The sequence below is a fragment of the Misgurnus anguillicaudatus genome, chromosome 8, assembly GCF_027580225.2.
Source record: "Misgurnus anguillicaudatus chromosome 8, ASM2758022v2, whole genome shotgun sequence".
NCBI lineage: Eukaryota > Metazoa > Chordata > Actinopteri > Cypriniformes > Cobitidae > Misgurnus > Misgurnus anguillicaudatus.
In genome coordinates, this window is record NC_073344.2 from 32,348,075 (window position 1) to 32,375,468 (window position 27,394).

Below are 27,394 nucleotides of genomic sequence, written 5' to 3' on the forward strand. Positions count from 1 at the left end.
GTATAAATAATAATAGCATATAAAATATAATAAAGAAAATAAACAAGGGTAAAACAAATACACAATGGTGACTTTACAATATGACTTCACTATTACATTGTGTTTGTTCACTGACTCTAATCCCAAATTATGTTTTCCACGAATAGTAAAAGTTAATCTTGTAGCTAGGGCTTCTTCATGACCAAACTTTCCAGAAACTCCACAACTTCTTTATTTGTTTTACAAAACCCTTGTTTTGACAATTATTGTTTTATTCAATAACAATATTCTGTCAATGTGTTATATATTCTGCTGGGCCATTCCACCAAATCGGTGCAATTTCTGTCCCCAGGACGTCTAAAAATGCAAGAAAACTATAATACATTTTATTATTAAGCAAAGTGTCCTGCAATGTTAATCTAACACAAAATTTAAAATTATAATTTAAAACATTCAAACAAAACTACAGAACACTGAAAATACTTTATCACACTCTATCCCTATACTTTACCTTTAAAGTAAAGCATAAACCTCTACATATATCTTTATTTTTTGCATGTGGGTCAATATCCCACCTTTGCTTTAAATATTTTTTTACCATTAAAAAATATTTTATATAAAATGCCCATTTTAGTCATGTCCCTAGGATTTCATTTACTCCTGTTACAACACATTTCCTCCTCTGACAATCTAAAAATATTCCATAAGTCACATTTTCAAGAGGAAGTTACATCATCTGGATCTTTTGAAGGCCACGTGAAGATCAAAAGTCACTTTTCTCATTTTCTTTTCTGTGTATTTGATGTTATTGATGCTATAAATGTCAATCTTAATGTTCAGTCCTGATATTATTTCTTTGATGGTATCAGTTTAATTTAAAATAAAAGTTTGTTAAATCACTAGAATTTGCTCAGTGTCTTCATGATATTAGCACATATTTAATAAAGCTATATTTCATGTTTTTGCTAAATCGATGCTAAAACTTTCAGTCCTGTTACCAAAATGCCTTCATGCTCCATTAAGAAACCATTAAAAAAAGTTACCTGAGATTTACCAAGAAAAGTAAAATATGTGTTTTATAGATTTAGTGTTCAAAAAAAACGATGTTACAACACGCAAATGGCACAGATTTGGTGGAATGGCCCAGCTACTGAATGATTTGAGCCGAAATGCCTCTTTTCTGTATTTGGTCCATTGCATTAATACATTTACTAGAATCTCTGTAGTTGTCTTTTTCTTTTTATAACGAGGAAATGTCATAAACTCCAAATCTGGAATAATTTTGTAGCCACCGCTGTTAATATTAAATTGTAAATACGTTAGAAATAATAAGTTAGAAATAAAACGATTATTATCGAAGTATTAATATATTTTAAATAATATTAAAGTTAATAAAATGGTAAAGTTAAATATATAAAATAATTACATAAAAATAAAAAACTTGATACTTTTGATACTCTTGATATTTGACGCGACCGTTTCTGAAACGGAAGGCTGCATCCTCCGGAGGTCGCATATGTAGGCAGCATACGTCATTTAGGCTGGTTTATTTTAGTTAACTGAGCATAACATTCGCAAACCATAAGCATAATACAACAATTTACGATTAACTAAGTATAATAGTAAACTTTACTATTCTGAAATAATGTCTGAAATTATGACGTATGCAGCCTACAAATGCGACCTCCGAAGGCCATTACGTTGCTCATCAAATGCTGCCCCCTAGCGGTATTTTACTCATCATATCATCTATATAATGTGCAGATAACAGCACACGTTCGTAGGTCAGTAAAAATAGTAAAGACGATTATAAAATGTTTTTATTAATAAATGTACATTTCTTATTTTGAGCACAGGGGCGTACAATTAGAATCATTAAAGTATTAGCAATCATTATGTGGCGCTGTTTACCTGTGGACCACATAAATAGATTACATCCAACAGATTAAATTATATGCATAACAGCCTTTTATCAATTATATTACTTTAACAATACAACGACACATAATAATTTTGGTATGCATTAACTCTATAGATGTAAATACGTTTTTCACAACACCGCCGTGGCTCCTATACAGTGGCTTTAACATTCAGAAAAACATCACGTTATGACAAGTGTCATACAAAAGCTCAGATCACATTAACAAAGTGACACTGATCATACACATAACACCAAAATATTTTGACAGCCATTTATTGTTTGCCATTAAAACTGAAAGAATGACTCTTGCATGTATAAAATAAAACATTGTTAAGAGCATCTGACTAATACGGAGAGGAAGCTGAAGAAGAATTGAGAGATGTGGATTTAAGCATGTCTGTCTGACACCCCCAGATTCCTTGAAATCAGTGTAGAGCTTTAAGTCTTTTCAGGACAGTTTTGTCACCGCAGTAACAGCCTCTATTCGAAAAAACACCCAAATATGTGGTCAAAGTCATGGGCAGCCGTTTGGCGAGTTACATGGTGAAGTGCCTCGTGTAATCGTATTCTATTGTGGGAATGACGGCCTGCACAAATTTCAAGAAAATCAGGAGATACCTGAAACAAAGAAGTTAAGGGGAAAAAAAAGGAACAAAGACATATTACATACTAATAGTTACAAACTAAATGTTGTTCATGCCTACAGGTAGAACATCTTTGTGAACTTGAGGGAAACAGACATTACGTAATAATATTACTTTTCTGAAGTAACGAGTAAAGTAACGCTTTACTTTATAAATGTACACATTAATATTTGAGTTACTTTTTTAAAAAAGGAATGCGAGTTACTTTTCAGTTGAATTAATTAGATGTAAAAAAAGCAATCTACTGCATTAAACTTAACGTATTAACGTAGAATTACACACTCTATGCGTGAACAGTTTGTCAGAAATGGAGATGGTAGACCAGAACTTGACATTTTTGCAATGGAAATAAGCAATTTCTGAATGCAGAATTTCTCAGTCAGAAAAAACACCTGCAAAGTAAGAAAAAGTAACGCAAAATAACTTAAAAGTAATGTAAGCATTACTTTCCATGAAAAGTAATTAAGTAATGCAATTAGTTAATTTTTTGGGGAGTAACTAATATTGTAATGCATTACTTTTAAAGGTAACTTTCCCCAACACTGTTCACAACAATGTACAAAGATTAAGTGCACGCATTGAATTAAGATGAGTATGTATTTATTTGTTTAAGTTAAGGTAAGAAAATAGTAAAATATTGAAAAACGGTGGTTTTCCTTTAAAGGTCCAGCGTGGGTTTTTATCGCCATCTAGTGATAAGTTTGCGAATTGCAACCAACGCCAATTTTGAAATGCATTGAGAAGCTACGGTAGCTGCCACACGATGTTTGTTTATGTTGTTACTGCTGAAACGGTCTATATGGAGGAAAAAATCTTAATTTCTTTTCAACGGAACAAAGAAAGACATAAACATCTTAGATAAAATGGGGGGTGAGTAAATGATTAGAATAAGTTTTTAATGAAAGTGGAATGTAAGTTAAGCATGGTCTAGCATCATTTTCAGGAGTGTCCAAATATTTTTTTGGATCGCTTTATGTATATATATGATCACGCAGTTGATCCGTGATCATGACCCACGGTTCGGCTCGCATGCGATTTGCGAATTAATAAGCAAATTTAAAGGAAAAGGAAAAGTTGATCATTTGCACGTGTTTCAAAGGGTTGCAAATGTTAACACTCAAGTAATTTTAAACAATTTAACAGCTAAAAGGTACTAAAGTGAGCAGTTTTCTGTACGCACATGCTGTTAAATGTGTCCGGTCCAACTCCAATAAGACGTGATCAATCCTATGCCCGTGTGTAAACTTTAGAGAGAGTTGAGCTACTGTGTCTCATACTGTAGTCGATTTAAAATACATTTGGCGTAATTTTTCTACTTTATGTGGAGCGACTGTTTATGCTGCATCTCCTTCCCGAACCTTGGTCTGTGTGTGCATGTGTTTAAGTGCACTCAAAAGTGCATACAAGGAGAGAAGAGTTTCAAAAAGCGAGCAAACATATAATTTTTCTGTTCTTTACAGGACACATACAAACAAAATTATCTCAAAATACCACAGTATTCTTTTTCTTATAAAAACATTTGTTTATGTCTTAAGTGTATGTATAGATTAGAGGCAGAACGCTTCTCTTAAAGAGACAGTAACCAATTTACATACTTAAGTCTGTGTCATTAAAGGAATAGTCTACTCATTTTCAACATCAAAATATGCCATTACCTTAACCAAGAATTGTTGATACATCCCTCTATCATCTGTGTGCGTGCACGTAAGCGCTGGAGCGCGCTGCGACGCTTCGATAGCATTTAGCTTAGCCCCATTCATTCAATGGTACCATTTAGAGATAAAGTTAAAAGTGACCAAACACATCAACGTTTTTCCTATTTAAGACGAGTAGTTATACGAGCAAGTTTGGTGGTACAAAATAAAACTTAGCGCTTTTCTAAGCGGATTTAAAAGAGGAACTATATTTTATGGCGTAATAGCACTTTTGGGAGTACTTCGACTCGCCTGAAAAGTCCGCTCCCCTTCTCACTCTCATCATGGGAGAGAGAGGGTGTTACTGCGCCGAGTCGAAGTACTCACAAAAGTGCCACCACGCCATAAAACACAGTTCCTCCCCCAAATCCGCCCAGAAAAGCGCTACGCTCCACTTTGTACCACCAAACTTGCCCATACAACCACTCGTCTCAAACAGGAAAAACGTTGATGTGTTTGGTCACTTCTAACTTTATCTCTAAATGGTACAATTGAATGAATAGGGCTAAGCTAAATGCTATCGAAGCGTCGCAGCGACTCCAGCGCCCACGCGCACGCACACAGACGACAGAGGGATGCATCAACAACTCCCAGCCAAGGCAACAACATTTCAACATTGAAAATGAGTAGACCATTCCTTTAATGTTAATCAAACAACCCAAGACAAAGAAAATCACTTCTGTAGCTCTAAAAATAACAATATTTAATTTATACAATAAAGACGAAGTGTTATTATTCATTTTATTCCATTTCCGTACCTAATGCTAATGTTAGACCTTACTTAATGTGCAACTTTGTTCTTTTTTATAAATGTTTGTAATTTCTATATTTGTTCTTATTAGATTTTTCCACCCTTTTTTTCCCAATCCGAAAAAATGATGCGATCCGTGACTCAAAAAGTGTAATGGGAGCCGATCCGTGAGTTTTGTGATCCATCACACCCCTAAGATGAATATTTTGGAAGGTTTTCTCCTGATTATGATTGAGTTTTGATTGTTCTATCCAATAACCTGATGATCACTGTCTCTGTCTATCTAGAAGATGCTGTCTATATCAAGTATGCAGTAGCGTGACTTCTTTCCAATAAAGGATACATATGGACCCCAAGTTCTCCTCCTCCTTCTGCCACAGTCTCGATAATCTTCTTCATCACCTCAGCATGTCTAACAAAGAACGGGAAGAGAACAATACTTTAATTCGTATTGACACAAAGAAATCTGATGATTGATTATGACTAATGGTAAATAGGAGGCCATGAATTAGTAAAAAAAAACATATGTCTGAGATTAGAAAGGGTTCGGGTTTAAAACACTAGATTATTAATATTAATATGTCTGTGACTTCTGTGACGTGTTAATGTTTGTATTGACCTGCATGGATGCACAGAGCACATAGCAGGTGGAGGAAGGTGAGGGTGATTCTCAATAGTGACGGTTTTCTTGACGTGATCCTGGCTGATATCTTCATACATCTGATCTACGGTCAAAGGCTGTCTGTCCTGAGAAAAAGCAAATCATGCAGAGTTCAAACAAACTGCAGAAAGCATTCAGACACAATATCAGACAAAATATCACTTAATACCTCATCATATCCAAATAGCCATAGTCTCGGTGTCTGATAATATTTGTCATATGTGATATAAAGATCATAAGTTCTAGTCTGTAGGACGCCGTCCTCTCCGCCAGCCTCTGCCTTGGTTTTACTCAAGTCTGCCGTCATTTTACTTGTATCAAGAGTGGCCTAAACAGAACAGAGATAACATGAATTCATATTCATATATTTGTGCTGTCTGTACTGCAAGAGTATAATTTCTCACATCATCTGTCTCCAAAAGTCCACTTTCTTCATATTCTGAAACACAAATACCAGGAATCAATCACGTACACTGGTAGCGTGTCATGATGAGTAAATAAAGCGATATACTCATGGCTACCTTCCATGTCTGCTGCTTCTCCTTCACCATCCTCATCGTCGTCATCACCGTTTCCACCCGCCTGCACGTTCATATTCATATTGTCCTTCACATGCACACAAACCAACACATCTATGATTTATGACAAAACTGAAATAATAACATTGGTAAAAGTAGCCAACATAGCGCCACCTTACCTTATTATCCAAAGAGATTTCCCGAACCGCTTCCGTCACCCCTGTGACATCTGGCAATGCAAAAAAATAAGGACGTCAAGATGAATGTTTTTGACACTTATTCTCATGTAATATGGATATGTTTGTAAAGGTCCCTTCATACACTTGGGTGATTCTCACGAAACCATTGAAACACCACGGCACTAATGATTTTAGCTTTAAAATGTGTAATATAGTAACATTAAAAAGCATCAGAATTAACACAATACTGTGTTCTACCTTGCACAATGTGTGATTTCAACATAAGAATTTATAATTGGAAATTTTATCTCATTTTCTGCTGAAATTCTTATTACCGCAATGTGTCCGGCTGTGTTTGAACATGCGTTATGTTGTAATTTAATCAAATTAACACAAAAATATTAAGAAATATTGATATGGATGTTTTGCTAGACTACTTTAGATGACAGAAAAAATATTTACTGAATATTCATGTATAATAATAATGAAGAAAAATTATGAAAATGATGTGTCCATGCCTGATGTTCTCATCCTCCGCAACACATTTAGAGAACAGTTTAAGCACACATACAGAATTTTAATAAAGTTTGATTTTGAGTGACCAAGCACATGGACCAGTTACTTCAAGATGGCTACCAGGTAAGATCATTTTTTTACAGTTAATTTGAAATATTGTCTTGTCAGAATGCTTACACGACATTTTGATTATCTTTACCGCAACAGATGCTTATTAAATGTTAATTTAATTAATAGAAGCATAATACTTTGATTTTAAATGCATGTGCAGAATCTCCAAATTATGTTCTTTCAGGTTTGTCATGTCATTTTGAAAATATGTCAGTGTTGATGTTTTCTGACTGTTGCGGTAATGAGATTTTTAGGACTAATTTTTTTAAATTATGTTACAAAAAGTGTTATATGATAAGTAAAAGTTTTTAAATTAATGTTCCCATTTACTCCAGACTTTGTTTTTCAATGTCTGGTGGGAAAAAAAGTAAATTTAAGCAATTTTTACATTTTCATGCTTGACATTTTTAAAACCAAGTTTTCGTGAGAATCACCCACTTAGAGTTGCGTTAGAAACCAGAGAAAAATATCAAATTGTACAGTAAGATTTTTGATGTATCTGACATAACCAAGCAATGCAATGACGCTTGATCATTTATGTTTCATACCAGCATTGTGATAAGTATCAACCCATCCTCCATCTCCGTCATCCTCTTCTATAATGGCCTCCAATTCATCAGAGTACTCCATCTGTTTACAGCGCTTGTAGCAGGGTACTGCACCGAACATTTACAGAACAGAAAAAACTGTTGTAAAATAATCTCGCCGTCACATCGCATACTTCTTAATGGTTTACTCTGTAGATTTGCTACGATTTTCACTTCCTTTACCATTTCGGGTTAATAGAAACTGCTTGTCTTTGGGCAGATAGGGCTTCACCTTTGCTTCTTCTCCTGATGACCTATAAGTAGGAAAAATATATTCTGAACACTGTAAAAGCCCATAGCTGGTCACAAGAAATACCTTAGTGACAACCCTTAGGGGCAGTTCACAAACCGCGAGGAAAACGTAACCGTCTGTTGGTTCTTGTCACATGACCTGCGGTGCACTTGCGGCATTCTAAAAAGTTGAAATGTTTTTAACTCAATGTGCTGCGGACGCGCCTGTCGCTTCCATTATGAGCTCCTACATTTGAAATAACAAACTTGAGCGTGCAAAAGATGCGAAATGTGAACCGCCCCTTACAAGGGTTTTTAGGGCTATGGCAGCATAAAATATTACTCTTACGAAACATTTCCTAAACGTTTTTTTTCAATGCAATCACTAAAAATAAACGTTTTGGGCACACCTTACCTGAGGCCCACTTTAATGAAGAGGTTCAACTAAATTAGAGGTAAAACTTGAACTTGAAGAGAGTTTCTCTCATTTCAGGGTTAACATACTCAGAGTTTTCACTAAACCCCAGACCTTTCTTATATAAAGGCTTCGGTTTTATTCGTAGATAACAATATTTAGTGTACATTTCTTTACATAACCAAGAAAAAGATGAGCTGAACTAGATTGTGGAGAAAAAGTATGAAATATGCAAAAAAAAAAAAATGAGTAGATGTGTCCAAACCTGGCATAAAAGTGCATAACCAGGTGTGTGTGTGTGTGTACTTGCCATTGCCATGTCGGGCAGTGATGAACCAAGTGATCTCCGGCTGCAACAAACTACAAAGACCAAAGTGTGTTTATGTTTTAATTCCCAATCAAATGAAGCAATGCATAATTAAAAAACCCAAAAACACACTCACCTCCTCTGGAGTTATGACCCCCGTTTCCTTAAACTTAGATTCCTAGTAAAGTAAACATACAGTAAAATGAACTGAACTGAACTACCATGAGGAATGCAAATGTATTAAAGGCATAATACAAGTAACCTTTCACGAGAGGGTAACACATTCCAGATGTGACAACGAGTTAGCAGTAGTCAACTTAACCTAGTCACATTTCTCTAGTGGATTACAATAATTATATTGACTATATTGACATATGAATATTAAATAATGACACATAATTACACTATGAAGAATATTATTAATGTTTAATGACTTAATATTCTTACATTGGAGGTCATATTCAACCAGCACAGACATCTACCTTTTATGTCATGTTGTTTATGCATGCTACCCACTAGAAAAAATACCGTAGTATACTTTAGGACTTACTATAGTAAACTGTATATTATACTATAATATTCTGTGATATTAAGAATAGTAAATTGATTGTCATCTACTTTAATATTTACTATACTAAGGTTTAAAAACACTATATTTTACTAGGAATTTTACTACAGTAAATACTAAAGTATACTACAGTATTTGACCATGTGTTGATACATGTGTTAATATACAGTATTTTGTAGTATTAATAATAGTGAATTGATAGAACTAGTAAACACTTCAGTATTAATAGAGAACTAATAGTATATTAATCACTTCACTTTATTATAGGAAGTGCTACTCTTTAAACTAAATGTCCAGGCTGACTTTTTGGTTCCGCTCAACGAAACTCAAGATTTCCTCAGGCAGCGTGCGATGTTGTTGAAAATAATTCTTCTGTTGGTTTGAGTTTTTATTGTTAACATTACCGGAAGAACCATAGGTACCTTCTCGTTTTCAGTCACCACCTTTCATGTTTAACTACTGGCCATGCGAGCTCGCCAAAGTCTGTTGTTTGTTAAATCGTTGTGTTTTTGCTGAAGTTGAGTAAAGACATTCTTGAAATTGTAATTTAATTGCTAAACTACAAGTGAACGAAATTTTAATAAATTTAAACGACGACCACGGGAGTTTTATCACCCCCAAAATCTGCTTGAATGGACAAAGAATGTGAAGCAGCCGTATAGCCATGTAGTAGATCTCTTTATATATTAGAATGTGTGCGAAATGTAAAGTAAAACAATAAAATAGTTATGAATTAATTTTTTTATTATCTAAAACTTGTTAAGGAGTTTAGATACGAAACCCTTTGGTTAAAAACAAATGAGATCTTGGAGCCAATCTTGGGGTTATTAGCTATATTCTGAATAAAGAGTGTTATTATTTAGTGTAATTAGTGGTTTGTTTGTTTTTTATACATCTGACTATTCAGAAGTAGAATATGTAGAGGAAATGGCAAACAGCTTATCCTAAAAAAATTCAGGTCAATCTCTCAAAAATTAAAATTTTTTTTTTTATAATTTTCATGATTCAGTCACAGATTTTCTTGAATTTTAATGGAAAACAGGGGACAAAATAAAGTGATGATTTTCGAGTTTCAAATGGACAGTATTTTGTTATTCCTGAACCCATAAATATGATCTTGGTCTCATTTAAAAGCTTTTTTCAAGCTCTTTCTATCTGATCAACTACTTTTAGCATTTAACCATTTTGAGAATTTTAGCAACATACCTAATACTATAGTATTAACTATATTGAATTGATAAAACTGTAGTCAATACTGTAGTTTACTTTACTGCAGTAAGGTTTAAAAATACAATATCTATGAATGTTATTACAGTTTACTATAGTAAATACTACTAATAGATAATAGTTCTTTCATATGGGTGATATTGATCTCACAGCCTGTCAGCTCATCAATTTCTGCTTACATGTTGATGGGAAGATGTCAAACACTTGGTAAACCTCATATATTTATTGCTTTATAAACACAGACTTCAAACCATGCTAATATTCCTCATCTTACCTTCAAAACTGGCGTTAAAAACTCTGCCACTCCCAGAGCTGTGCCTTTCACCGAGTTTATAACGTTCTGCATGCTGGATGAAATCACTCCAGGACAGAATAAATTGCTTGTGCTCAATGTATTAGACTTTGAAAAACCACTACACACAAACAGAGTCTGGTTCAAGAATTCCTTAGAACCGAGCTGAACCACACGACCTGAATCATCTGACACAGAAACTTCCGCATTTCAAATATCGCGATGCTACAAAGCACGCCTCGGTTAAAATTTACGAGGCTCTGCGCAGACCGGTTAGCGTATGACATTAAAGTACCGCGAGAGCAAATTTTGTGGTACAGCGTTTCAATCGATCTCGCGGTAATTTGATGTCAAATGCTGCATGAAGTCGAACAAACTAACTAATTATAAGCATACGACGTTTACGAAAATCAAAACAACATGTTTTTTGTATTAATGTGCCTTCTCTAAATAATGCTTTTCTGTGCTTTTTACTATCAAAATTTCATCTTGTGAAAACTGAATTATTTTCATTCATATACTTCTTTTCATTTACCTACATTTACATTTATTAATTATATATATCAGTATTATGTTTAATTTATTATGATGAAGTATCTACATTGCATTAGTTCTGTGTTTAACGTTTGCCAAACCAAAGGGAAAATGTATTAAAAATTAAAAATACAGAAAAACATAATGGTATGATCGCGGACGTAAGCCTTTCGCAAATGCCAGAGATATATCAAAGCTTGCAACTTTATCAAACACATAGGGGGCGAGGTTTAATGGCAGATTGGAAATGGTTATTGGCTAATCGTGGTCATGTGACGGAGGTGACGTCACCTGCGGGAATCTTTAATCGTCTTTGGTGGTCCAGCAGCGCTCTCCAGAACGACAAAAGAACATTGCAATGTTGCAAATATAAGTTAAACGATCACACATATGTTTAGAGTGCTTAAACACACTTGATTGTATTTACATAAAGACAAAAAATACGTGAACTTACACATTATTGTCATAATAAACTGACATTTTAAGTTTACTTTGTACCAGAAATTCGGTGTGCTTTTTTCTACCACGTTAAGGTAAATAAATCGGATTTAGCACTTGGAGAATTGTGTTTGAACTTTTTACAACTTATCATGTGAATATAAAGAGACAACTGCGAAAGTCGGGACCACACACAGACTAACATACAGGCTGGAGAGACGGGACAGAAAAGATCCGCCATTGCGGTGGCAGTTTCGTCTCTCTTTATCAGCAACAAACTACAAATACACCTCAAAATACCGACACGTCTCATTTCAAGCGACAATTCATACAAACGAATAAATTCGAGGTGAGTAAATATAATTCTTGAGAAGTAAACAGCGCACTAGCATCGTGAGTTCCTTTCAAAAGTCTCTCTGTTAAAGCAGAGTTGGGATATCTTTACATCTATCTGCGATTAAACCTCACCAACGATTTGATTTTTTTACTCTTAACTCTAACAATCCGGAGTTTCTTAAGTCAACAATGTAAGTTAGTTTTGTCAGATGATATTAAACGAGACTAAACAGTTAACATCGTTTCTTAACGTTTTAAGAGTTGCTTGCATGCAATGGATGATTTAATCATTCACTTTAATTTGAATTTAATGTTTAAAATAAGATGGCCTGGCATACGAAACGAAATAAAGTTAATGTAAGTTACCTCAATGGGCAGCTTATTGCGTCAGCAACGTAAACATCATATAGGCTGGATCAAGGGAATATTAATAAAATGTATAGATTGAGTTCACTATAAAAATAAAACGTATGTCTGTAAATAAAGCCTACATACTAAGTAAGAGGGAAGTTTTAATACAGGTAAACGCTTCATTTTAATTTATTTTAAAATAGCAGTGTTAGTATACTTCATTATATAAAATGTAGTATACTACAGGATAGTAATGAATACACTTTCTTAATGTATACTGTAGTGAATTCATAAACTGTAGGAAATACTGTTTTATACTTTTATAATATTACTATAGTAAACAGTAGTAAATTGTGGTTTGCTGTAGTATATTATAGTGATTACTAGCCTACACTTTGTTCATGTATACTATAATATTCTGTAGCATTAATTGCAGTGAATTAGTATATACTGTAGTATTATACTGTAGTATATTATAGTAATTGCTAAACTTTGGTAGTATACTATAAAAAAGTGTAAATACTGTAGTATACTTCGATAATAATTATGGTAAATTTCCAAAACACAGCACCTAAGAATTTTAACAGTTTATTGTAGTAAATACTAAAGTATACTACAGTATTTTTCATGTGATGTACTTGCTCACTGGAAATTTAATGTCACTCAATAGAAAAAAGAAGAAAGTAAGTTGGGTGAACCATTCCCTAAATTCTCCTTTTGTTTGCTCCAAGAAATCTCTGTGAGATGCCCAAGAAATGGATCAGCGTCCTGCGCAAACACACCTTTGGTCTCCATCTGGGTGATAGGGCATCTTTAACATGAACACAAACATCAATGAAACATGGCTGGGGAACGTCACAGACACAGGAGACGGCAGAACCTGGGTGATCGAGTCTGTCGTCATCATAGTCATCGCTCTGTTCGTCTGTTTGGGGAACCTGCTCATTGTGGTGACTCTGTATCGAAAGCCATACCTGCTTACTCCCAGCAACAAGTTTGTCTTCAGTCTGACCCTGTCAAACCTCCTGCTGTCCGTTCTGGTTCTGCCGTTTGTGGTCGCCAGTTCTCTTAATGGTGATTGGCTGTTTGGTGTGGTGTGGTGTAATTTCACAGCACTCTTGTATCTGCTCATCAGCTCTGCTAGCATGCTGACTTTGGGAGCCATTGCCATTGACAGGTGAAGAATATTTTAAGTGTTAATTTTCAGCGCTTTAGTATAGTTAAAGGTGGGGTGCATGATTTTTGAAAAACGCTTTGGAAAAGGATGTCGGGCGGAGTACCAAAACACACTTGTAGCCAATCAGCAGAAAGGGGTGTGTCTACTAACGGACATTGTTGCCTGGTTTGTGTGGGGCGGGTCTATCAAAAGAAGGTCCAGATTCTATTGGGGTAGGGGCGTGCGTTTGTTTAGGTGATTTCAAATATCAACATTGGCTTTCAGAGATCATGCACCCCGCCTTTAAGTATAGTAATCACTACACTTCATTAATGTATACTTACTATAGTATTCTATTGTAATGTTAACTATTGTGGATTAATTGATATACTGTAGTATTTAGTATCTACTTTAGTAAACATAGTATATATTATTGTAATTACTACATGTTTATGTTCACTACAGTATTCCGTAGTATTTACTATAGTGAATTGGTTAACTGTAGTGAATAATTAATTATAGTAAATTGATAAAAGTGTGGTGGTATGCTGTAGTTTTTACTATAGTAAACTGTAGTAAATTATTATTACATTTTTACACTTATACTGTAGTTAACTCATTCACCGCCAGCCAAAAGTTGCCCACACGCATTTTTGTGATTTTAACAAAAGTTTCACAAAATTCCTTGCAGGAAAAATTTTCTTCTATAAATATATAAACATACAAATATATCAAATGAAAGAACACACCCTCTGCTTTCAAACAAACAATAAACAAACAAACAAACAAACAAACTGGGGGAAAAAAACGTTTCATTATATATTTACTTTTCCACTTAATTTAACCACTGAAATATGGATATTGTATTTCTTAAAAATACAACATTTTGAGCAAAAAGCTTAAAAAATTGCGTTTTTGTAAAGGAATTAATGTTAGAGATCAGACTTAGAATGACTATCAAACATAAAGGCAGTTAAAATAAATAATTAAATCTTTTTAACTTCAGTTTTTTATGAATTCGGTTTGGCGCCATCTAGTGGATAAAAGCGGTATTACACTTTCACTTTGAAATTCGTCCAGAAAGGCATATTTATCAGTTAAATATGAACTCGTCAATGGCTGGGAAAGGGTTAATACTATAGTAAATTGTGGTATATTGTAGTATATTATATTAATCACTTGTTAATGTATACTTTAGTATTCTGTAATATTAAATATAGTGATAACTGTGGAAAATGCTTTTAATACAATTCTTTATTATTAACTACTGTAAACTGTAGTAAATTGTAGTATACTGTAGTATATTAATGACTACACTTTGTTCTTTGTTTATGTGTACTAGAGTATTCTGTAGTACTAACCATAGTAAATTGATAAAGTGTGGTAAATGCTGTGGTATGCCTTTTTTACTATAGTAAACAACTGTAGTAAATTATTTTCACACATTTAATTATTACACTTATACTAAACAGAAGTTTATACTATACTATTATTGCATACTGTAGTATATTATAGTAATTACTACACTTTGTAAATGTGTAATACAGTATTTTGTAGTATTAACTATAGTAAACTGATAAGGTATGGTGGATGCTGTGGTACAGTGTAGTTTTTTTACTATAGTAAATTATTTTCACACATTTAATTTTTACATTTACCTTAGTAAATTGTAGTATACTGTAGTATATTATATTAATAACTACACTTTGTTAATGTGTACTATAGTATTTTGTAGTACTAACCATAGTAAATTGATAAAGAGTGGTAGATGCTGTTGTATGTACATTATACTATAGTAAACTATTTTTAAATTACATTTGTACACTTATACTATAGTTGTTAATGTATAATTTAGTATTATGTAATAAATATAGTGATAAACTGTGGTAAATGCTTTACAATACTTTATTATTTACTACTGTAAAGTGTAGTAAATTGTAGCATACTGTAGTATATTATAGTAATTACTACAGTTTGTTAATGTATACTTTAGTATTTTGTAGTAATAAATATACTGATAACTGTGGTAAATTCTTCACGATATTTTATTATTTACTACTGTAAACTGTAGTAAATTATATTAATGACTCTTTATTAATGATATCCTGTACAGTAATTTATACTATAGTACATTATTGCATAAAGTAGTATATTATAGTAATTACTACAGTTTGTTTATGTCTACAGTATTTTTTAGTATTAACTATAGTGAATTGGTCAACTGTAGTAAATACTGTGGTTACTTTAGTTTTTACTATAGTATGATGTAGTAAATTGTAGTATGCAGTAGTATATTATAATAATTACTACACTTTATTAATGTGCACTATAGTATTCTTTAACCATAGTGAACTGATAGCTAAAACATGCAGATGCCCCCATGACCATGGTTGAACTTAAGTAAACTAATTGGGTGAGATTAAATGCTTACAAACATCTATACAAATTTTTCTGTGTTCTTTCAGATATTATGCAGTGCTGTTCCCTTTGGTTTACCCCATCAAGATCACAGGAAACCGTGCCGCAGTGGCCATCGTCTATCTGTGGTTGCATTCTCTGTTGGGCTGCCTTCCACCGCTGTTTGGGTGGTCCACGTTCGAGTTCGACCCTTATAAGAAGACATGCTCGGTGGCTTGGCATCGCGAAGTCGGCTACACTGTGTTTTGGGTCGCGTGGTGCTGCCTGATTCCGCTCTGTGCCATGCTGGTGTGTTACAGCCTCATCTTCCGCGTGGCACGGCACAAAGCCCGCAAGGTGCATTGTGGGACGGTTGTAGTAACCCAATCGCCCTCGTCATCCAATAGGAACGGAAGAAAGAACTCCACCGCCTCGGTTTCATCCGTCGGTAGCCGTAGAGGCGTGATTTATGCTGGCAGCCAGTGTAAAGCCCTGGTGACCATTTTAGTGGTGGTTGGCACCTTCTTGTTGACATGGGGGCCGTATGTTGTAGTCATCAGCACAGAAGCAATACGAGGGAAAGGAAGTGTGTCACCAGGATTGGAAACGTTGGTGACCTGGCTGTCATTTGTCAGCGCTGCATGTCATCCTCTCATATATGGGCTGTGGAATAAAACTGTTAGGAAGGAACTGCTTGCCATGTGCTGTGGTGACCACCACTACAGAGAATCATTCATCGGTCGTCACAGGAAGTCCCGCCTCTTTAGCATCTCCAATCGAATCACAGGTAAATGTTTTGCTGTAATGGGAAGGTTGTACTTGTGGTCTTATTATTTAACCAACAAAAATAACATGCATACAACGTTTAAATGCATCTTTCATCAAATATTTAAATAAAGTTTAGGACCCCTTTTGACCACTACTGGCATTTGAACCATACAGGACACCATGCAAGTAGTGTGCTGAATAAAAATCGTTGTTTTGCAGATCTTGGTATGTCTCCACATCTGACGGCCATGCTTGCTGGAGGAGGACAGCTTTTAGGTGCCGGAAGCAGCACAGGAGACACCGGATTCAGCTTTTCTCAGGACTCTGGTGTGTGATGATGCATTTTTTCAAATGTTGTCTTTGAAACCCACCTGTTTTTTCCTGAAGTGTTTTATGTTGTAAATGTGATCTTGCAGGTACAGACATCATGTTGCTGGATAACTGTTCTGAGTTCGCAGAAACCTCCCATTGCAGTGCTTCATTCAACAAGCGCAGGAGCTCCGTCAAGTTTGAGGATCAGGTGGAACATACCAAAGGTATAATAACCACGAATGTAAAGGTCTGATGTCAACGTAAAGGAAAAACATCAATGACGTCAACTTATACATTTTGCCAATTATCGGAATTGCCTCATGGTGTGCTCACCCTCGGGCAGTCCGAGATACATATGTCCATCATCTAATGGAGTTATTTTTGTGGAGGTCCTCGCTTCTCCAGGCTTATAACGGTAGAAAACAGGGATCAGGGAAACCCAAAAAAAGTGCATTCATCCTTCACAGAAATAATCCACACGGCTCCAAGGGGTTAATCCACACTACCTTACTCTAAAAATAACTTAAAGCCACGGTATGTATCAATATCTGCACTATCCTTAGTTTCCGCTGTAGAAACGATGGCAACACGAGTGGACAAACATACAGGTATAAACATTCACTCTCCTTCATAACTTTATTAAGCAACAAATAGCGTCCTCTAGTGGTGAAAACCGTACATGTGAGGTGAAAACCATACATGTGAAATAGCGACATCTTATGGTGAAAATCGTACATTTGAGGTGAAAACCGTACATGTGAAACAGCGACCTCTAGTGGTGAAAATCATACATGTGAGGTGAAAATCGTACATGTGAAATAGCGACATCTTATGGTGAAAATCGCACATGTGAGGTGAAAACCGTACATGTGAAACATCGACCTCTAGTGGTGAAAACCGTACATGTGAGGTGAAAACCGTACATGTGAAATAGCGACCTCCAGTGGTGAAAATCGTACATGTTAGGTGAAAACCGTACATGTGAAACAGCAACCTCTAGAGGTGCAAATCGTACATGTGAAATAGCAACCTCTAGTGGTGAAAACCGTACATGTGAGGTGAAAACCGTACATGTGAGGTGAAAACCGTACATGTGAAACAGCGACATCTAGTGGTGAAAACCGTACATGTGAGGTGAAAACCGTACATGTGAAACAGCGACATGTAGTGGTGAAAATCGTACATGTGAAACAGCGACATCTAGTGGTGAAAATCGTACATGTGAGGTGAAAATCGTACATGTGAAATAGCAACATGTAGTGGTGAAAATCGTACATGTGAGGTGAAAACCGTACATGTGAAACAGCGACATCTAGTGGTGAAAATCGTACATGTGAGGTGAAAATCGTACATGTGAAACAGCGACATGTAGTGGTGAAAATCGTACATGTGAGGTGAAAACCGTACATGTGAAACAGCGACCTCTAGTGGTGAAAAGTGTGCATGTGAGGTGAAAATCGTACATGTGCAATAGAGCTCTCCTGTGGTGATAATCGCACATGTGAGGTGAAAATCGTACATGTGAAACAGCGACATCTAGTGGTGAAAATCGTACATGTGAGGTGAAAATTGTACATGTGAAATAGCGTCCTGTAGTGGTGAAAATCGTACATGTGAGGTTAAAATTTGAAATAGCGTCCTCTTGTGGTGAGAATCATATGTGTGAAATAGCGACCTCTAGTAGTGAAAATAATACATGTGAAATAGCGTCCTCTTGTGGTGATAATCGTACATGTGAAACAGCGACATCTAGTCTTGAAAATCGTACATGTGAGGTGAAAATCGTACATGTGAAATAGCGTCCTCTTGTGGTGAAAATCGTACATGTGAGGTTAAAATTGTACATGTGAAATATCGTCCTCTTGTGGTGATAATCATACATGTGAAATAGCGACCTCTAGTGGTGAAAATCGTACATGTGAGGTAAAATCGTACATGTGAAACAGCGACCTCTTGTGTTGAAAAACCTACATATTGTGTCTTTAATTTTTCATCTTCGCTCACGTTACTGCAAACTCTGGTGTAGATGCAAATCACTTACAAGCTTACAATGATGCAAATCTCTGTACACAATTCCTCAAATAATTATTTATTTCTCTCTGCTGGTGTCAATAAAAAGGCAAGAAGGCCAACATAAAACCAATCATTTACAAAGTTGAACATCTGTTGACATCATTTTTTGTACTCATTTAAGATTCCTACCTTTTATTTTTGAGCAGGTGAAGATCAGTCCCAGCATCTGGTGAAGGCAGAGGTACACCAGGTGATTGACAGCTTTGCGTCCAGCATGGCTAAATCCATAGAAAGCGATGCCAAACTTCTGCTGTTTGGAGCTGAGTCTCTAATTGACAATATTTCATCGTGTCAGCCCATACAAAGATCCTCACGCTACCCAGACGGTCAGAGAGCTCGTCTGGAGAGTATCGATGAGGGAATTGTTTACGATGACAAAGACGAGGACGATGAAATCGAGGAAATATGTGCATAGAGTTGATAAATAACGCAGCTGCATATTGGCGACTGTAAATAACATGCATTGCAAAGATGATATTTATCAGGTCTGATCAGGTCTTCTAAAGCATATGAACATCAAATACTTGATTGATGGAGAACATTTTCCAGCGAAGTTGGAGTCAAAATGTGTGTAGTTTCTAAATAACATACAAAACCACTGCAAGAGAAAAGGGGACTTTACTCATATTTCCTATAGTTATGGAGGAATAGCCAATGTGATTTCATTTTTGTGATGTAAAATAAGTTGTGTTTGTACAAATGGATACCCACAGAAATTATCCGTTTTGGATCAAGGCTTTACTTACACATGTACAGATTTTTTAGTTTGCCTGCCCTTAAAATATTTTGTATTGCTGTATTTTACAATGCACTATCACCATGTGAGCAGTACTGCATGTTTAAATGGATTCATAAATAACATTTAAACCAGCCACAAGTGTATGAGATCAGTTTTGTATTATTCTGAAGCACTGTCTAAGCTTATAATTCATGAAAATGCATTGACAACATTCAGTTTTCTAATGAAAAGGTATTTATACCAACATTTGACATTTCTATAGTGAATGTTTTTGCCTTTTGTATGCTTAAAATAGCTAAATATTTATATTATACTTTAAGGTAGAAATTATTTTATGATAATATGATTTTTTACTATGCTATTTCAAGATGTAAACATTAAAAAGCTCCTATTACCTGTTATTTGTATTTATCATAGTGGCCAGTAATGTAATTTATCTTGTCTTATTCATTTTTGAAATTTTTATGGATTTGCATTCATAATTTTAACCAATCTTGAAATAAGACACACTTTCTTCGTTTTTTGTGCATCTTACTGACTGATGGTAATAAAAATGTTTTTGTTTTTTTTAAAGTTGCTCATATTCATTCATCATTTTCCTGCCCAAGGCCTTCTGACCGATCTTCAAATCGATCTGCAAATAGAAAAAAGTGAGGCTACAATGTAAGGATCAAAACACTGTAGTAGTAATGTTACTACAGTTTACTACACTGTAAAAAATAATATGCCCCATCTACCCAATAAAATTGTGGCAACAGATTACAAGCAATATCATTAATTACATTCAACAAATCAAAATTGATTTAGATTTACTCTATAAACTCCTTAATATTAACATATTCAAAAAGCCAAACTGCAATTTGCAATTAAAAATTTTATTAAAATTTAAACAAAAATATTGTGTATACTAGACAAAGATCTAGCACTATACAATAAAAAATAATATGCCATATCTACTCAATAAAAGTGTGGCAACAGATTACAAGCAATATTTTTTATTTAAAACAGCTGATTAATATTACGTTGGATTTATTCAGTATTCGCTACATGCGCAGATACACAATAAGAATAGCTAAATCCTTCATAAAAACAATAAGTTGTTTTTATTCCAGTCATTTTTAAAGAATTTTAACACACAAAAAAAAACCAAACTACATGAAATTAATTTTATTAAATAAAGTTTACATATTCAATTTCATCAAATCTACAAGCCTGCAGAATGACTTTTTACAGTGTATACAAAAATATCAAAATATTTCTTTCTTTTTTCATGTGGGTTTCTATTCCCTAACCCACACACCGAAACATGTGATTAACATTAAAGAACATGATTTGACCTGTATATCTAGTGAGAACTAGTACATATCCAGGCCAAGTTAGTTGTCATGATTTACTATGTAATGTTAGTGAGGACATTTGGTCCTTACAAATATGGGTAAACATGCAGTGATACATTTATTGTTATAATCTATATGGAAAACATCAGCCTTTGTAACTTACATTAAATCAAGCTGTGGATGACGTTCTTTATATCCAACAGCAATATTTCATTAGGATGAACGTAAAGCAAAAGAGTCATGACACATCGGAATATAAAAAAATAAAGCAAGATCTGCAGACGGACACCCAGTGACCCGAAGAGAGAAATATTATCCATATCAGTCAAAATCATATCAACTTTGACACTCGGTTGAACATCACACACACAGGGCCTGAAATGATGACTTTTGAGGTATTTTTTAACAGCTGTTCTCTTATGTGAGGAGAGTGACCTGTGAGGATTGTGGATCCTAATATTCCTGTCAGAATGAGAAATGATCGGTCTGTTCATCTTCATCCCTACTGACTCCTCATTCTTGATAAACTGAGAATGAGGCTGTACATTTTCTCCCTGCAACAGATTTATTACATTGATCTCCACTTAAGAGAGAAACAATATTGTGTCATCGTATGTTTTAACTCTCTATAGAATTAAAATCTTAACAGCGTCACAGAACTCTTAACTACTTGAAACTTGCAAAATGACACAAATAGCCTAATGATCTGTCTATACTTTTTATTTATTTATTTATTATGATTTATTTACGTACTTTATTCAGATATTTACTAACAAAAAAGTGATACTATCATTTTACCTGTAAAGTATTGAGGTCATGTTAAAATGTATCATGAAGTGACTGACTCTTGGTCAATAGCACCATCTAGTGGTCTCTGAACCGCGTTTAATTTTTAGTGTCTGTAAATGTTGTCAGTTTTTTCCCTTATTTTTCCTTTTAAGGTGGAAATGTAAAAATGTGTTCCTGTAGCTTATTGCGATACATTCACAAAAGTTTTGGTTTGATCCCAAGGAGCACATAATAATAAAAACAGTTTGGGATAAAAGCGTCTGTAAAATATAAATGTAAAATCAAAGCTATTATAAAATATAGAATCTGCAAGTGTTCTTTTGTATGCCCGTTATTAAAACGGGGGAAGGCAAACTTTTACTCCTTTGCTGAAACATTAAGCAAGACGACCTAAATAAATTTTGGTCAGTCAGTATGAATGGCTTAAAACCTCTTAAACCCTGAGGACCCTGTCCCGTGGCCAAAATTTCGTATTTTGACTTAATATAAAATATTCTTTTAATCTTTAATGGTCCGTCATGGACCCCAGTAACGCATATGAGATACTGTTTGAAAGCTTAGAGTCTCTACTTTCTGCAGATATGCATCACTTTGACATATCTTTTACTGTAAGAAAGTTATTTACACTTAATTTACACTATCACCCCCCCCCATATTTTTTGATATCATTTAATATTTACATATTTCATATTTTTCAAATATGACAAACATGGGCAAGTCTTATATCAAATGAAAGCTCTCACTCTCAGGAATAAGGCTACAGCGTTATTTTTGTTCTATTATCAACACATACCCAACAATCGTTGAATGAATAATAAGGTAAAAAATGGTCTTTTGTAAATTTATGTGAAATTTGAGCGTGAGCTGCCTCAGATAGCACATATAGCCACAAATGATACACCATCTTTTCTCTTAGGTCCTACTCTAAAAAATGAGTCCATTCACAGCATTTTCTTTGGTTGTGTGCATGAATAATCCCTTGCTATTTATTATATGTGCAAAACAAAAAATTAATATTTATATGAAAAATGTATTTTCGCACCCTTCAGTAAAATAAGAATAACTTTTGAATGCGACATGATAAAGAGATCATTCTTTTTTGGGGTGTTTACTGTCTGCTGCTGTTAACAACCACAACTGTTTGCAGTCTGCTAGAGCACACAGAACCAGAGTTATACACTATCAAAGACAGTGTTTACAACATAAAAAAGGAAATTTTGTGTTTTATCATATGAAAAACAACATAAATAACAATTTTTGTCACAAACAGCAGCTTTTTATGTAACTTCAAAGGGTTTTCTTTAAAATGATATAAAGAAATTGCATTTATTCCACTGTATGTGCTTATGGGAGCACTTCAAATATTTTTAGGCAGAAATCGTATACAAAAAGGGTATAAGGTACCTCCCTTCAGCTGGAGTAAAATAACTCTTGGACAGATTATGATAGAGAAAAAATTTTTTCCTCTGTAAGCTGACAATTGCTGGAATCAAACAAAACTGTCTGCAGGGAGCTGAGGCACTCAGGGCCAGAGTTATACACTTTCAAATAAAAACTTTAGAAAACAAAACATCAAAAAGCGCCTATTTATTTTTGTGTTTATTAGAGGACTGACATCACATACAACCATGTTTAGCACTTTCAACAGTGTTTTATGTAATTTCAAAGGGTTTCCTGTAAAATGATACCAAACTTTTGTATGTAAACCTCTGCATGTGGGTATGGGAAGCTTTTTGAAATTGGGTAGGCCAGATCCAGGCGAAAATCCCCAAAATAGCTTCAGGGTGTAAGAAGTTAAGACATAGGAGATGGATCAGGCAAGTCAATCGAATGAGACACTTAAGTGGACTCCATAAAGAGTTGTATCATAGGCTATAGAGAAGGGGTTCCCAAATGTATAATTTTGCGACCCATATAGGTATTATCTATGCCGGGACCCACCAAGAGAAACCTAAAATTTTTGGGTAAAATTCATTTTTAGGTAAAAGAAATATGATGAAATGCACTTGAAACAAAACTTTTATAATTGCATATTTTTATTTCCTTTGTCATTTATTAATCCTTATTCAGTGTTTGGGATCCCAGGGGACCCCACTGGACTTTTCCTTCATTTTTTAAAAGTGTAACCTTCATCTTAGGCGCATGAAACTTTGTGACTTTTCCTAAATAATCTATCTAAACATGGACAAAAAACTGGGCTTGATTTGGTTCTTCTAAAGGTGTATAAACAAAAATACCATTTAAGGTTTTTGGGGTCAAAATGACCTCACTTTAAAAATGAATGGGAAAAAAAAACGTTTTAACTGAACGGGAAAATGAAAAATATATTTCGCACCTACCCCATTCCCTAACCCCAACCATCACAGAAACCCTTCTTCTACTTCACATTTTCAAGAAATACCATTCTGTTTGATTTATAAGCTTTCATGGGGACATCTAAATGTCCCCACAAGGTCACAAAAACACTGGTATTCCTATCTTTGTGGGGACAATTGGTCCCCACAACGTGATAATTAAAAGGTACACACACAAAATACAGATTTTTGTATCTATATCAGAATGTTTAAATATATATTCGCAAAATATATATCATAAAGTTTTGAGGAGAAGTTTGTTTAAAAACTTTTTTTAAAAAGTCCCTATTGACCTCTATTGAATATATGTGGTCATTGCACTTTCTTTCTTTCTTTCTTTAATTATAATTTCCAAAGTTTTTCAACTAACCAGCAGATGTCAGTATTGTATCCCATTCTAACACACATAGTAATGTCCAAAAACAATTTGGGGCGGTTTCCCGGACAGGGATTAGACTAGTCCTAGACTTAAACACTTTTAAGAGCTCTCCAAACTGAAAACAACTTTCACTTACAGATCTTAAAATACATCAGGGCCCTTTGTTTTACTTCAAGATGCACACAGGTAATGTTTTTAGTAAGGCATGTTGTTTAAAACTAGTTATATTTCCTAATTAAACTAAGGCCTAGTCCTGGATTAAGCTAATCCTGGTCCGGGAAACCGCCCCTTTAGGTTTAATTAAGATCGACATTTAAGTGATTTTTTTCTTTAAAAAAAATAATTTTTCATGAGCCAATTTATGGCCTAGTTAAGTAATTGTGGAGTAAATAGGTAAAAAAAACTTTAAAATTTCCACAAAAACACAGCATAAATGTATAGTTGAGAAGTAAATTTTAAAAATGATATAAAGTTTTCCATATACAAAATGTATATTTCCTTATGCAATTGCTCTTTAAAAGTTTGGGGTCTATCACACCCAAAACGTTATCCTTTTTCAACACTGATTAATAGTTAATTAAATGTAAGTTTAATAATTGCAATATCAAAATACCTGAATGGTATTACATATTAAAATCATTTTCATTGCTTGGACTAAACCAGTGGTTCCCAAACTTTTTTAGCGTGCGTCCCCCTTGTGTACGGTGCATTCCTTAGTGGCCCCCCATAGAAAATTTGTGACAAAAAACTGTTCTAAAACTCAACATTTTAATAAAAAAACATTAAATGATACAAAAAAGTAGTTTAGTAGCCTTATTTTATTAGGTTTAATTACACAGAATTCATGATAAATTAATGTATTTCATAAAATGTCATAAAACTGGGGCCCCCTGGCACCATCTCGTGGCCCCCAGTTTGAAAACTCACCACTACAGCCAAGCGACCCACCTTATACGACCGTGCGACCCACAAGTGGGTCTCAACTAGGGCTGGGTATTGGCAAGGGCCTCACGATACGATACGTATCACAATACATGGGGCATGACACAATTTATCACGATACGATACAATACGTTGCATGTTGTGATACATTGCAATGCTTATTCTTTTTTTTATAAAAAGTAAAAAAAAGAGCTGATTTTTTTTACTTTTTTTTAGCCAAAGTGCGTCCATAAGAAAGCTGCAGGTGTCTTTAAATTTTCTGCCATTTTTTCACTCCCGCTAACTTCTGAGACATTGGCCGTATATGACAGACAACTGGACAGCGACAACTACAGCAGCGGTGGAGGAGGACGTTTGACGCACACAGAGGGATGACAGAATTTATTTTTTAAAATACCGATAGTAGAGATTAAAATATCGGCACACTATAGTGGAAAAAGTATCATGATAGTTAGCTGTATCGATATTTTTGCACATCCCTAGTTTTAAAACCCCCGCTATAGATAGAGTAGAGGGAAAAGATGTGTTTTTAAACACCAAAGACCTATGAAATTATTAAGGAGGTCAATATATTGAAAGCCGCCTTATTAAATGTATAATCTTCATGTTTTTAATAGATAAACTCAACAGGAATATAATGCAATTCGTAATTACTTGGGAAGTCTTATTTAAAGTTGAATAAATTAATCTTTCCCAAACCACTTACATATTTGGCGCACTATAATTTAAAACTGTTTCATTTCCGAATTTAGCTATGTTCATCCAACATTTCTAGTATCATTGAGTCTCAGTAAACAATCACCAGTCCCACATAATCGGAGATGGAAGAAATAAGGAGGCTATTTTAGTCGTCCCTGGAAGGTTGTTATCTTCTGCATCCATCTTTCTGAGCAGGTGAAATATTAATTAGGGACACGTGGCTGATGTTGATGGAAGCAGATGGTACGATGCATTGCAAACATCATCAGGATGGACAGCTGCCGGTCACCTGCACGAAAGTCACAGTGAGCTGCTCATTAATGGCATTTGCCAGGGGAATATGTCAAAGTGTGCGACGGTGTCGACCTGAATATGTTGTTCCCACAAACCGTCTGCACTTACTATATAATGGCTTAATTTTAACCCTGTCTGGGAAACTGCCCCATGATATTTAAAAGCCACTAATAGGTAGTGGAAGGTATAAGAAGTTTTGGATAGAAAAACTTTTCTGGGCAACTTGAGAAGTGTGCTGTTTCATAGGAGCCCTATTATAAATGTGACTTAACACAAAAATGAACATTCCTGTGTAGGAACTGCAAAGTCCTAGAGGAAATGGACTTATTAATGCACTAACCAATGCACATTTTACATACAGTAAGGTGGTAGAGGTGAGATATCACACAAAGCTTTTGGATTGACACGGTTGTTGGATTGCCTCATTCAGAATTTCGTTTTTCTTTCATCCGTCTTGATTTTATTTCAGGGCTCGCTTCTGTGGTCTATTTTGGGAGCTGGTTTCTTGAGGTTTTAGGAGATTATAGCTGCGAGTCTGGCAGCTCATGCAAAAGCTCAGCAGCTCGTCTGTACATAACCACATAGACTCACAAGAGAGCACATATAGCACCACATGCCCAAACTCTCTGCCTACACACACAAACACGTTGTTATAACAGGTTGATTGGAAACACAATTTCTTAATTACAAAATCTCACATTTCCTTCGATTTCGAATGCTACATTTCACAGAATTCAACCTGGCCCCCTTTAAAAAAAATGGACACCTCTGTGCCATGTAAATAGGTAATTTATTGCATGCACCCGCTTTAATGTGAATAAGTGATTTGGATCCATCCATCCAGATGGAGTAAATTCTGTAGAGGTCTATTTTTTGAAAGAGAAGTCAACAAGTC

The 27,394-nt window shown here is 34.8% G+C and overlaps 2 protein-coding genes across 3 annotated transcripts in view; one reads left to right on the forward strand and one right to left on the reverse strand.

Moving 5' to 3' along the window:
• Nucleotides 1-20,223, forward strand: part of gpr161a (G protein-coupled receptor 161a) — a 100,509-nt gene extending 80,286 nt beyond the window's left edge. The window contains exons 1-6 of one of the 2 annotated variants that reach the window (XM_055214140.2): nucleotides 11,484-11,922; nucleotides 12,992-13,437; nucleotides 15,882-16,600; nucleotides 16,801-16,908; nucleotides 16,998-17,117; nucleotides 19,113-20,222. In XM_055214140.2, the coding sequence (XP_055070115.2) occupies nucleotides 13,079-13,437; nucleotides 15,882-16,600; nucleotides 16,801-16,908; nucleotides 16,998-17,117; nucleotides 19,113-19,381 (1,575 nt within the window). In that variant the 5' untranslated portion in view covers nucleotides 11,484-11,922; nucleotides 12,992-13,078 and the 3' untranslated portion in view covers nucleotides 19,382-20,222. Of the gene's footprint in view, nucleotides 1-11,483; nucleotides 11,923-12,991; nucleotides 13,438-15,881; nucleotides 16,601-16,800; nucleotides 16,909-16,997; nucleotides 17,118-19,112 lie in introns of those variants that run through there. The other variant, XM_055214141.2, reaches the window with a different exon arrangement.
• Nucleotides 1,782-10,820, reverse strand: atg3 (autophagy related 3). The gene is made up of 12 exons (XM_055214150.2): nucleotides 10,584-10,820; nucleotides 8,651-8,692; nucleotides 8,518-8,567; nucleotides 7,745-7,815; nucleotides 7,523-7,630; nucleotides 6,348-6,397; nucleotides 6,172-6,256; nucleotides 6,055-6,089; nucleotides 5,820-5,978; nucleotides 5,609-5,736; nucleotides 5,333-5,401; nucleotides 1,782-2,518 (listed from the first exon to the last, which is right to left on the reverse strand). Exons 1-12 carry the CDS (start codon nucleotides 10,653-10,655, stop codon nucleotides 2,437-2,439), a joined length of 951 nt encoding a protein of 316 aa, XP_055070125.1. The 5' UTR covers nucleotides 10,656-10,820; the 3' UTR covers nucleotides 1,782-2,436.
• Nucleotides 20,224-27,394: the final 7,171 nt, after the last annotated feature.